The sequence below is a fragment of the Dendrobates tinctorius genome, unplaced genomic scaffold, assembly GCF_039654945.1.
Source record: "Dendrobates tinctorius isolate UK_male_01 unplaced genomic scaffold, ASM3965494v1 ptg000020l, whole genome shotgun sequence".
NCBI lineage: Eukaryota > Metazoa > Chordata > Amphibia > Anura > Dendrobatidae > Dendrobates > Dendrobates tinctorius.
This window is the reverse complement of record NW_027361688.1, coordinates 35,548,393-35,562,115: the sequence shown is the minus strand read 5'-3', so window position 1 is coordinate 35,562,115 and position 13,723 is coordinate 35,548,393. Positions and strand designations below refer to the sequence as shown.

The 13,723-nt window shown below is 41.3% G+C and overlaps 1 protein-coding gene across 1 annotated transcript in view; it reads right to left on the bottom strand.

Moving 5' to 3' along the window:
- The window catches only part of PDGFRB (platelet derived growth factor receptor beta), a 173,448-nt gene that overhangs the window by 17,265 nt on the left and 142,460 nt on the right, over nucleotides 1–13,723 (bottom strand). The window contains exons 13-18 of the mRNA XM_073567994.1: nucleotides 8,292–8,396; nucleotides 8,090–8,200; nucleotides 6,040–6,193; nucleotides 3,840–4,003; nucleotides 2,819–2,937; nucleotides 2,465–2,587 (exon numbers count right to left, since the gene is read on the bottom strand). Coding sequence (XP_073424095.1) covers nucleotides 2,465–2,587; nucleotides 2,819–2,937; nucleotides 3,840–4,003; nucleotides 6,040–6,193; nucleotides 8,090–8,200; nucleotides 8,292–8,396 — 776 coding nt within the window. The remainder of the gene's footprint in view (nucleotides 1–2,464; nucleotides 2,588–2,818; nucleotides 2,938–3,839; nucleotides 4,004–6,039; nucleotides 6,194–8,089; nucleotides 8,201–8,291; nucleotides 8,397–13,723) is intronic.

The window sequence follows — 13,723 nt, the reverse complement described above, 5'->3', positions numbered from 1 at the left end:
TAACAGACTGAACTAACTTGGACCGTGATTATCAGAGGGACTCACTGGAAGATATCTCATCAATAAGTGCCTAGTACACATATTTCTCAACTCAGAGACAGGAACAACATATCCACTGATGTGACTAGTATCTCTAAAAATCTAATGCAACATGGCAAGACCTCACCACTTAGCTTGTGCCATATCATGGTGATTAAGGCTAGGGGACAATGGTGATATTGGGTCTTCTGCAATTAAAAATCATAGCAAAATTGCAAAAAAAAAACTTTTTACATTATTGTAAAAGCTGAGATTACTTTTGAGTCACAGTATCTGACGGTGTAATCCTGGCCTTAGTCTTATAAGATACTGTATGTGTCTATGTCCAAGAAATATGCAGAGCTTGGTGAACCCGGTCCAAAAGAGCGCAAAGAAGGGAGATGAAAATATTAACAATTCTTCTTTGTATCTAGTAATCCACAATGCGTTTCGACAGATAAGTTCTGTCTTCCTCAGGTGGAAGACTGAACTTATCTGTCGAAACGCGTTGTGGATTACTAAATAAAAATAAGAATTGTTAATATTTTCATCTCCCTTCTTTGCGCTCTTTTGGACCGGGTTCACCAAGCTCTGCAACTTTCCTTCCTCTTCTGAGGCACCCGGCTGGAGCTACATCGTATACCCCAAGCCTCGCATGGCTGGCGCTCCTATTTGACTTTCTTTTCATTGCTTTGATGTCCAAGAAATACACATTTGTTGAGACGACATGTTGCAATGAAACTCAGAAGCTTTTATTTTAAATTTTATTGCACAATTGGTGCCATATACTTCTGCTTAGGAAAGTTTCATAAGTGTAGGATGCAAGCTAGAATGCAATATATAAGACAAGCTCTAAAGGATTAAAGTTCAAAGAAAATGATGTATCTCATTAAGAAAATAATATCCTTCTTTTATTCTGTGAAGTAATCACCTGCTTCCAGGACCATATATTTTATGATTTGGTTTGGAATTTTAACACTAAATATAAATAGAAAGAATAGACCTAATTAAACGATTTATATTAAATATATTTTACATTTAGAGGCCAAAATGAATTAACCAAATCAAATTTTTGTCAAATATTGGCCAAAAATGTATGTTTACGTTTTAGTTAGGGAACTTTCCATTCCCGTTTATTTTTAGGAAAATCTAATTAATATTGAAGTCTGTGCAATTAGGTAAACTGTCTACTTCAGATGGTTCTGATATCAAGGCCAAAGATCAATGGCCATTGATTAAGGCATAAATACGAGGCAAGAAGATATTGTAGAGAGGTTATCTCAGACAGACAACCCTTCTAAAGGTACTGTCACACTTAGCGATGTACCAGCGATCCCGACCAGCGATATGACGCGGTCAGGATCGCTGGTGCATCGCTAAGTGGTTGCTAGTGAGCAGCCACACAGGCAGATCTCACCAGCGACATCGCTGGGGACGGGGGTCGCTACTTACCTGTCACACCAGGCGATCCTGCGTCCTCCCGCCCGGCTCCACGCGTCGCTCGTCCTCACAGCAGGAAGCGCCACAGGAAGCTGACGACGAGAAACAGTCCTGGACGTTCTTGCGCGATCAGCGATAACCAGCGGGGGAGCGGGTCGTAGGTAAGTATCAGACACAGCGATATCGCTAGCAATATCGCTATAACGTCACTAGCTATAGCGATATTGCTAGCGATATCTCTTAGTGTGACATGCCCTTAAGGATGGACATCATAGAGATGACCAACAGCTTGGAACCCCCTTCTGTGTCTGACAGAATCAGATATTTTTGACTGGCCACCAAGAAAAACTTTTTGGTAAATGCTTGAGTTCCTCATAAAGAACAATTCTGAATCATCCATTTTTTTAACCATTCCTCTTATATTTTCTGAAATATTTTGGAATAAAATGATAACTAGGTGATCATATTCTCCTTGTTAAAGAGGTGTGTCCCTACACAGCCCGACATGACAAGCAATGATTGGACAGTTTCAGTCTGTGTAGAGATACGCCCCCAAGGGGCAAAAAAGTTGGCAAAATATTCACAAATTTCAATGAAGAATAACAGGGGAATGGCACAATACTGAGAAATGAAAACAAATATTTTAATATTGCAATTTCATGAAAAATACAATTATTTATTAAAATAGACAAATTAGACAAATCAGGGTTTGTGAAAGATGCTCTTAAAAAGGGAAACTTCTAAAAAATATAAACTTCAGATCACCGTTTAAAGACATGGCAGGTAAGTCACAAACCCAAATTTCCTCTGTCTTGTGGAGCCTTAATATTTTCGGTCATGTTTAGTTGAAAGAGTAGTCATGGGTTTTTGAACATGCCAAGGAGAAAAAGAGATCTAAATCTCAATTCTGTGCTATGGTATTTCTTAATAAAGAAGCTATGTATAATTTAACAACTATTTTCTGTGAGAAAATGAGAAATCGGCATATGAAAATAGAAAAACTTACGTTGCCTTTGGATATGTAGTTAGAGTCCCTCACGATGTCTCTGGCTAACCCAAAGTCACAAATTTTCACTAGTTTTCCCTCACAGATCAATACGTTCCTTGCGGCCAAATCTCGGTGAACACACTGTGGATTAAGACATATTACAAATTGATAAGCGAAGAGACCTAGCTCACACGTGTCTCCATTCCATGTGGTGCCAGATGAAGTTTCACTTTTGAGATAGTTGCATGTACTAGAGGTAGAACCTGCGTCTATCTGACTTTTATGACATAACCTATGGATATGTCATAATGTCCAAGATGGCAATGTACTAATTTCCTGCAGCAATGTAAAATAGTTTTTCTAATGACTTACATTTTTAGATGCAAGAAAGTCCATTCCATTGGCAACTTGGTAGCTGAATCCAATTAAATCAGTAAAGCTGAGGACCGGTGATTCATTGATTACAGTAGAATAACTTGTTCTTTCTGGAGCTTTGGAATTAGAAATTAGGAAATAAATGTTACTAGGGCTATAAAAGTAATGACATATCTTGAAGGCTATTCCTTTCAAAATGCCCTATATATTTGTCTGCTTGGGATTCTCCTCTATTAGCCAAATTGCAGAGGAATAAAATATCCCTTTTCTAGAAGGCCAAGCCCAACCTCTGTAACATATATCTTTGAAATGTATGTCTGGCCATAGTTTACCCTGCTGGTAAGGGGATTATTTTTTTTTTACGTTGAACCTGTGTGAATCAAGTGATAAGTGAACCAATAATTATAAAAAGGGTTGTGAAGCCGAGGTAGACCCTTAAATTAATTATTACTTAAAAGAAAAGCAACAACCAAAGATTGAATCTGGAGATACGCATTCATGAATGATTCCTGAACCCACCAGTGGGACCACCTTATGTGTAGGGGACCTTCCAGGCCCTCTTCAAACAGATAATGTTGAGGCAAAGAAGGGCAAGCAAGTTGAATTCAAATGTTCTATCTTTTTGTTGTCAGGTTAAACTGCTGCCACCAGAGGTCTGGCAGTGGTTTAGTCTCCTTTTGACTAAATGAACATGTGTATAAGGGGTTATGAGGCTTGTTCAGTTGACAGCTGTCTAACGTTTAAGATTTTATCATCTACTATCTGTCCAAGATCTAGAAAAGATCGAGAAGAATACAATCTTTTGTTGTTTTGTTTCCACAACAGCATCAAGTCAGCCCCATTCTTCTCACTGAATAGCAGGCAATACCAGAAGGCAGAGTGGTGCTAGTCCTTGAAAAAATAGACCCTCTCTTCTAATCTTGTACATCTCCTTTCCGTGTTTGTCTACAGGTTTTAAACTTTTCTGTAATATATTCTAAAAATTTGAATTGATTGTTATCCTTGATGTGATACTGACCAGAATTGGAGTAATGTTCTAGTTCATAGGTGGTTCCATAGTTGCAAGGTTCTATCTCAGCATATTTGATTTCATCCTTAAGGTCAAGCATTGGCACATAGTAAATGTCGTCTTTGCTCATGTCCATGTAACCACCATCACTTTCTAGTGAAACTGAGATGTGACTGAAAAGAAAGATGAGAAATCAGAATACTGAGAGTAGGAAGAAAGTTAGCTTGGACATGGTTGACACGTCGACTGGTGGCTTATCTCAGGGAGAACAATGCAATTGGCAGTCCGAAATTAATGTTTCATTAATGTATTGTGTTTGGATTGTGAGAAATTTTAGTCCTTCACAAAATTATCAGCAAGTTTGGATAGGCACATCTGTACAAAAAACGCTTTCAGACAATCTGATCGTAGATGGTCATGGTTAAAAATGACATATATTTATGGCGGGTCTTACGCTTTGTCTAAGTTTGCTAGGGAAAGTCCAATGGTATAATTTATTGACTACTAGCTGAAGAGCCCGGCGCTGCCCGGGCATAGTAACTAACTGTGGTTAGTTATAACAAATTATAATTATCCTCCATCCCATAGTCCAGTGCCCATATACCCATCATACATATCCACCATCCCATAGGCCCGTGCCCATATATCCATCATACAGATCTTCCATCCCATAGTCCCATGCCCATATACCCATCATACATATTCTCCATCCCATAGTCTCATGCCCATATACCCATCATACATATTCGCCATCCCATAGTCGAGTGCCCATATACCCATTACACATCCTTCTTCTCATAGTCCCATGCCCATATACCCATCATACATATCCTCCATCCCATAGTCCCGTGCCCATATACCCATCATACATATCCTCCATCCCATAGTCCAGTGCCCATATACCCATTACACATCCTTCATCTCATAGTCCCATGCCCATATACTCATCATACATATCCTCCATCCCATAGTCCCGTGCCCATATACCCATCACACATCCTCTCCATCCCGTAGTCAACCATTATGACATCATAATGAACGGCGGCGCTAGATGACATCAGCGTCGCCATGGCAACCATTGTGACATCAAAATGAGGGGCGGGGCTTGATACGCACACATTGTTTCCCCATTATGTAGATAGAGGCATTATGACATCATAATGAGGGGCGGGGCTTGACCCGCACACACTTTTTCCCCATTATGTAGACAGGGGCAAAATTGTTTGGTGAATTGGAACGCGTGGGGTTAAAATTTCACCTCACAACATAGCTTAGGATGCTCTCGGGGCCCAGACGTGTGACTGTGCCAAATTTTGTGGCTGTAGCTGCGACGGTGCGGATGCCTATCCCGGACATACACACACACATACACACATACATACATACATACATACACACTTTGAGATTTATATATTAGATAAGGCATTCTAGTTTTTCCTAATGTTCTAATTCATGATTTTGTCCAAAGAAGGTTAATATTCTAAGAAACTAATATCATATAATCTAGTGAACAAATTTTCTCAAAGTTCCAACAAAGTTTTCATCCTCTTAACATATCACAGTCATCATATTATATAGCATTGTGTTTACAATTGCTCATTTTTCCATTCTACCCAGCTGATTCTTCCTTTTTCATGGTCTATGATATCATGTGATTAAAAACTGACTAGCTGAATCCTTCTAAACTCTATGTAGAAACAGGGGGTCAATTTTCTCTGTATGAGTCATAAGTCACTTCAAAAGTCCCTGACAGAGGGAAAATCGGAGCAGCTGGGTCAGGAGTTGAAGAGGGGAATGATAAATACAGGGAAAAGAGACTTCCTGTTTCTACATAGAGCAGAAAAAAGAGAAGAATTAGCTGGGTAGAAGGGCAAAATGAGCAATTGTAAGGACACGGTGCTGTATAATATGAAGACTGCAATAAATTTAAGAGGATAAAATTTTTGATGGAAATGCTTCTTTGAGTTAAGCCCCCAGCCACATGGAATGCCCCAAACCATCCCAGAACACCCACTTTAGAACAGGATATACATAAACGCTAACCCTTTCTGTCCCAGTAGTGCTGGGAAATCCAGGGTTAGTTAGCAACTAAGAAATATGTTACAAATGGAAAACTCAAAATGTGTCCACTATTCTTCCATTCATTTCACACATGCAAAGTTTGCCAGGGTCAAAGCCAATTTGTACCATTTGTGAACATAGGATCTACCTTGACAATCTTTCCCCTGTGGAGGCATTACTGTAGACTTCGTTTTCCTTCCTGCTCTTTTCAGCATAGTATTGGAGAAAGGTATGCTTGTTTTTATGCAAATAATCCACAAGATCTCCATATCGGCAGTATTCTGTAACTATATATATAGGCCCTAATAATAAAAATGTAAAAGTTATAATCTGGAAGACATAGTTTGAGTGTTTTTATTTTTAGATGATGAAGTTGTTTTCTCCAAATAAATGCAGTCTGGGCACAAAATTTTATATATTGTATATATTTTATGTCCTCATTTTGGTTCAGGCTGCCAGAAGCACAGCATAGAAAAGGACACCCCAATTCATTATATGTTATAAAGCATTGCTGAGCGTTCATATCTACAAGGTAGCTTATTAGGAACAGCTGTCAGCCGAAGGATTGTTTGCCTGACACCTATTAGTTATGTATGGTAATCTTAAAAAAGTTGTTTAAACCAGTCATAGAATGTTAACAGGACAGGAACCTTTGAAGGTGTGCAGTTGAGACCTTGAGATAGCTTGACAGCGAATGGCATAAAGTAAAGGTCACAGTAGTCATTGAAAGACAAGGTGGACAGCAGCGGGAGCAGCCCCTTCTTACCTCAGCATTTGAGATTGGCAGACCACTGGATGTTTGGGTTTGGCGGGTTCGGCCGAACAGTTAAGGAAAAGTTTGGTTCGGGTACCAGAACAGTGCCCGGACCCCATTCACTTGAATATGGGGCCTGAACATCCAGTGTTTTCCACGCTGTCATATGAATGACAGCGCGGCAAACAATGCCTCACTGTCAGAGAGCTGCAGTTCCCACGCTGTCAAATGATAGCGTGAGCCCATAGCTATGACTAGAAGTGAAAAGTTTACCTCCAGTCACTGGTGGCTGATGGGAGTATACATTAGTCGGCGCCTGTGTTCTAAATAAATAATAAACAAAAACAGCGTGGGATCTTCCCCATTTTTGACAACCAGCCAAGCTAAAGCAGACGGCTGGGGCTGCTGGTATTCTCAGACTGGGAGGGGCTATGGGTGCTGGCCCTCCCCAGCCTAAAAATAGCAGCTCACAGCCGCCCAGAAAAGGCACATCTATTAGATGAGCAAAAAAGAAAAAACAGTAGTAGATCAGCTCACCAAATAGTTGGGCTTAGTAGAAGTGGAGTTGTCAGAAGCCATGCACGGATCCAGTTAGAGCAGCTACATATGGACAAAGATGAAGAGATGTAGATGACAGCACGAGAAACACCCGGTGTTCGGGGTGAGGAACCCAAACAGTAAAACGGACTTCCTGGTAAAGTCCGTGTTCAGGGTTTGTGCCCGAACAGTAGGTGTTCGGTATGGACCCCAATCTTTACTGTTCGGGTTCACCAGTCTCTACTCATCATCCCTGGTATCTCCAGAATTAGATCAGATAGATAGGGTGGATAACAGTGCGAGCAGCTTCTTCTCAACTCCGCACTCCTGGTATCTCCAGTATTGGAACAGAGGCAGACAGAAATGTGAGCTGCCTCTTCTCTCTGCACCCCTGGTATCTCCAGTATTAGATCAGATAGACAGGATGGATAGCAGTGTGAGGAACCTCTTCTAACCTTCTAATTCTGGAGATACCAGGAGTGCTAAAATAAGATCAGATAGACAGAGTGGACAGCAGTGTGAGCAGGCTCTCCTAACCTCTGCATTCTTGGTATCTCTATTATTAGATCAGAGGTGGACAGAAGTGTGAGCAGCCTCTTCTTATCTCAGCACCACTGGTATCTCAAGTATTAGATCAGAATATCCTAACTTTAGTATATCTCCCTACACATGAAGAAAAGGTCAGAGCTTCCTACTCTACATGGTCACAGGCTCCTGTCTTACTAACTTTGTTGGACAGGTTTCTATCAGTTTAACAAGATGGCTTCCATTTTAATATACTATAGTGATTACTCCCCTAGACAAAACTAGTTCTTTTTGCTAAGTAAAAGCGTTTAGGAATATACAGTATTTATAATGATATTTTCTTTAATCAGGTGACATTTCAACAATGCAAACTTAGATTTACCTGCTTTGGTGCAAGCAGCCAACAAATTGACAATATTTAAGTGTGGACCCAGATGGCTCATAATCTTCAGTTCTGACATTAGTGCGTGTTTCTCGCTGCTCCGAGCAGTGGCTGTGAGACAAATGGAATATACAAAAAGAAAAAATTAAAAATAATTTGTACAAAATCTGTAATCCTAGACATAAAATTTTGTAACACTCACATTTCAGCATTTTAACAGCTACTTTTGTGGTTGACTGCGCGTTTCCTAATCCGTGAGCTGTAGCTTCTACCACTCTGCCAAATGCTCCAGAGCCAAGTGTTCGGCCTGAAAATAAAAAGAGATGAAACTGAATTATTATGACGACATATTTTATGACAACACTTCTTGTATAAATGTCTGTATATTTGTGTTTTGGGCTTAACCAGTTCCAGACTATCGAGTATTTATAGCAAAGTGAAAACTCTGCTGTCCCTGGATTCTTTGCCTGGGGTGCACACAGAAATCCCAGAGAGCTCAGCATGGGTCCTACTTCACACTGACAAAAGTTAACATCAACCATTCAATTTTATGCCAAAATTCTGATTTTTTTTTTTTAAAGATTTCTTTAGAAAACTATTTTTGTGACTTGATCAATTATGTAGTACCAGCTGGATGCAGCCGTCAATAGAGGGAGCCAGCCAATCTCCTTTGAGACCAAAGGCTTAGGCATGTTAAATTCAACATGCCTAATCCTTCCATTATCAATATCGAAGATGGGGTGGTGAGGGAAGAGTCAGAACATCGTTACATACATTAGATGGGCTGGGGCGAGGGTAATTAAGAGGGTTGTGGGGGTGAAAACAAGTAAATACTTATCCATAGGATATGAGACAACTTGTTAAACAGTGGGGTTTTCGGTGCTATGACCCAAAGAGAATGAATGGTGACATGTTGTGACAAGGATTAAAATTCCCTGTGGGGGCTTAAAGTTCCCTGATTTGCTGATCAGTGCATGTCCCAGTGGTGGGACACTCACTTTTCCGGTGGAAAGGTGCAAATTGTGTCTTGTGGAGAGTGGAAGCTGAGACTGGCATGTCAGAGTGAGGAGTCTTATAGGCCATGCATGCTCCTCTGGGAAATTAAATAAGCAAATTGTCTCTTCGGAGAGGAAGAGGACTTGAACTTTAGCACCACCTATTGGAAGCAGAGACAATATCGACTTTTAAGATAGCTGCTTTCAATATGTTGCGCTAGAGTTCTAGTCTTCTTCCTTTCTGAAGAGACAGTTTAGATATTTAATTTCCCAGAGGAGCATGCATGGCCTATAAGTCTCCTCACTCTGACATTCCAGGCTTGGCTTCCACTCTCCACAAGGAGAAACAATATTCCTTAGAGCCTTGTGGAAAGGTGAAAACTTGTATTAATCCCATTTTATTTTTGCGGGCAGAACAGTAGAAGTGAGATAATAAGGGAATCATGTGCGTCAATCAAAATCTCTTCAAATAAGAGACCTGGCACAGAAGACCAAAACAGAATATTAATAGACATTATATACAAAAAACAAATTAAGGACTGATAAGAGTAATTGTCATATATATATTCATTGTATTCAACTGAATGTTTCCTATACGTCTTTATGGAAATTGTGCTGAAATGAGACCTTACACAGTTCACTGAATGTCGGGGCGTTTGCCTTTTTGAGAAATTAGAACATTTTATTGAAAGGAATAAAATGCAATTAATGAATGAGCGCAATGGACCATTGCTGGCAAACAGAGGGCATAAAGAAAACATGCAGGCCAATATAATTATTATAATCCATCAGGCGGGACACGAGGATGCGCAATGACAGCGATGAAATGCCATTGTATACGCCAGTTTACTCGCATCATTAACAATGGAAAGGATGACATTCAGGCTGAACGCAATATGTTGGTATAAAGGGGTAATGACTTGCACATGGAAATGTAATGGTGGCCATCACAAGGGAAATCGAAGAAAGCAAGAATCATACAATTGTAGTCAAGTTTTAGAGAATATGCCCTATTGTGAATTTTGGAATATGGGTAGATGGATCTTTGTAGACCATAATCACCGGGTACACACCCACAGAAGATCTTACCATGTAGTCGTTATACAGAGCATAGCCTAGGCTGTCTCGAAAGTTCTGTTTGCCACTTCTATCTCTATAAATGGTGGCCAAGGCAAGGTGGCTTGTCGGTGTTCTTCATGACCTAGTTACCAGGGCTGTGGAGTCGGTAAGCCAAAACTCTGACTCCGACTCCTCAATTTCCATGACACCGACTCCAACGCCACCAAAATGGGCTCCAGCTCCACGACTCCGACTCTGACTCCACAGCCCTGACAGGGCTATGGAGTCGGTAAGGCAAACCTCCGACTCCTCAATTTTCATGACACCAACCCCACCAAAATGGGCTCCGACTCCACAGCCCTGCTAGTTACGCCGCCAGCTACTGCCCTGTATTATAATTTACATCTAAGTTCCCATTTACGATACAAACCACACACACCCTCAATCTTCTTGAGGGCTTAAAAGTCTTGTATCTTCTGGGCTTTATTATCTAATTTCTCTGCCTACAATGTGAGGCCGTACTGTGCCCTGCCATAAAAAAGAGGCCGACATGACAGGCTTTGGGGTGGGAAATTAAGTCAATGAGCAGATTAGGTACATGAAGAGTTAAGAAAAGGGGGTGACATCAAAGTAGGCTGGACTTAGTGGGAGAAGGGCGGATTTTATAAGGTTATGACCTTTAGAGGGAGGGCAGCCATTACAGGCACAGCCCAAAGGGAAGCAATCTCCCACCCATCTCTCCTGCCTTTGTTATTGGGCACTTTTCGATGTGGGATTTGGATCTGCAAGCAGGGACAATATTGTATGAATTGTTATTTTGTGATTTTTCAAACTTTTGCCACAGTAGTGAGGCTGGGGTGGAAGGTCCTCATAGTTAGTGGATGTGGTTAAGGGCGGATATTATGGGGGTCAATACAAAAGGTTCTCAACCCCCCCAAGTGGCCTGCATTTTTCCCGACAGATGATGGTTGATTTAGTTAGCAATCATGGGCCTTTAACAGCTGGAAGTGTATCAGAGCTCTGCCGTGACTGTTAACTTGTTAAATCCCGCTATCAATCTCTGACGGCAGCATATAATACATGCAGGAAGGGATCATGTCGCTCCACGTGACCATCGATCCTGAAAAATGAGAACGTTACGGGTCTCTGAAAATGGTGACAAAATCCAAAATTTGGGTTTTTTTTTTTACAATTTTCCAATTTTTTTAACTACTTAAATAAAAAACAAACTAGACTGGTATCGGCGTACTTATACTGACTCAGAGAATCATATTGCCAGGTCAGTTTTACCATATTTTGAATGTGGTAAATACCCGCCCCCAAAAAAAAGGTAAAAAAATTGTGGAATTGCACTTTTTTTGCAATCTCAACGCATTTGGATTTTTTTTTCTTTTTTCTAGTACATTACATGGTAAAAATGAATGGTGTCTTTCAAAAGCACATCACGTCACGCAAAAAACCAAGCCCTTGTACGGCTATGTGGACAGAAAAATAAAAAACATTATGGTTCTTGGAAGAAGGTGGGGTGGGCAGGGTCGGCATTGGAGGCAGGCAGACCAAGCAGCTGCCAAGGGCCCCCGCTCCCCCAGGGGCCCCCAGCTAGTGGCACATCACGCAGCCGCTATGGGACCCCTTTGAGGCAGGGCGGTCCGCCTGCCGCCAGCGCCGACTTTCCCCGCCGACACATTGAACTAGCTGGTACAGTTCAAAGCAATGATAGAGGAGAGAGCGTCAGCTGATGCTCCTTCCTCCATCATTCCCCGCTCTGCCTCTGACACTGCGGGTGCGTGATGACGTCATCGCGCACTCACTGTGTACCGGGCAAGTGCAGGCTGAGACAGGAGCTGGGAGCAGCGCAGGCATGAGGAGAGGTGAGGAGTGTGTTTTTTTTAATATGATAGTGAGTACTGTCTGGTCTATGGGGCCATTCTCAGGGGGTGTTATACTCTATGTGGTGCTCTGCTATATACCATGTGGGGCTGTGCTATATACCATGTGGTGCTGTGCTGTATACCATGGTGCTGTGCTGTATACCATGTGGGGCTGTGCTGTATACCATGTGAGCCTGTGCTATATACCATGGTGCTGTGCTATATACCATGGTGCTGTGCTATATACCATGTTGCTGTGCTATATACCATGTGGTGCTGTGCTGTATACCATGTGGGGATGTGCTATATACCATGGTGCTGTGCTATATACCATGTGGGGCTGTGCTAAATACCATGTGGGGCTGGCTGTATACCATGTGGTGCTGTGCTATATACCAATGTGCTGTGCTATATACCATGTGGGGTTGTGCTGTATACCATGTGGGGCAATGCTATATACTATGTGGGGCTGTGCTGTATACCATGTGGTGCTGTGCTGTATACCATGTGGTGCTGTGCTATATACCTTGTGGTGATGTGCTATATACCATGTGGGGCTGTGCTGTATGCCATGTGGGGCTGTGCTGTATACCATGTGGTGCTGTGCTATATACCATGTGGTGCTGTGTTATATACTATGCGGCTGTTCTATAAACTATGTGGCTGTGTTATATACCATGGGGGGTACATTATACATTATATTCTATGGGGGAGGCTGTGTTATATAATATGGGGGGATACATTATATTCTATGGGGGCAGTATTATATTTATTATATTCTATGGGGGGTGATTGCATCATACTCTATGATGGGGCTACATTATACTATATGAGGGGGCAACATTGTATTCTATGGGGGCTGCATTATATTCTATGGGGGGCTAGATTATATTGTATGGGGTCTTCATTACACTTTATGAGGGGGCTACATTATATTCTATTGGGGCTGCATTATGCTATATGAAGAGGGCTACATTGTATTCTAAGGAGGGACTACATTAGACTTTATAAGGGGCTGCCAAATATTCTATGGAGGGGCTGCATAATACTATATGAGGGGGGCTGCATTATATTCTGTGGGGGGTTACATTATATTATATGGTGGGGCTGTATTATACTCTGGGGTGGCTGTATTATACTCTGTGGGGTGGCTGCGTTATGCTCTATCGGGTGGCTGCATTATACTGTATCAAGGACTATGGGGAATACATTATACTATATGAAAAACTATGGGGTGCATTATACTATGGGAAGCGAATTATACTACATGGATGACAGGTGATGTATTATACTATGTGGAGCACTATGAGGAGTTCATTATACTATATGGAGGACTGAGCAGTGTATTTTAATATATGGAGGACTATGAGGAGTGTATTATATTATATGGAGGACTGAGTTTTTTTAATATATGGAGGGCTATGAGGACTGTATTATACTATATGGAGGACTATGAGGAGTGTATTATACTATATGGAGGACTGAGGAGTGTATTATACTATATGGAGGACTATGGGGCACATTATATTATATGGGGGACTATGGGGTGTAAACTGTAGATGTGCTGCAGATAACATGATACTGTATGGTTATCTGTTAGTAATCCATTAGTTATTATTCTGTCCCCATCATTCTTTCTCAGATGATGGAAAGAGGCCGGGAAATAAGTGTTGAATGACTTCAATATTATCGATCACACTCATTTAGTG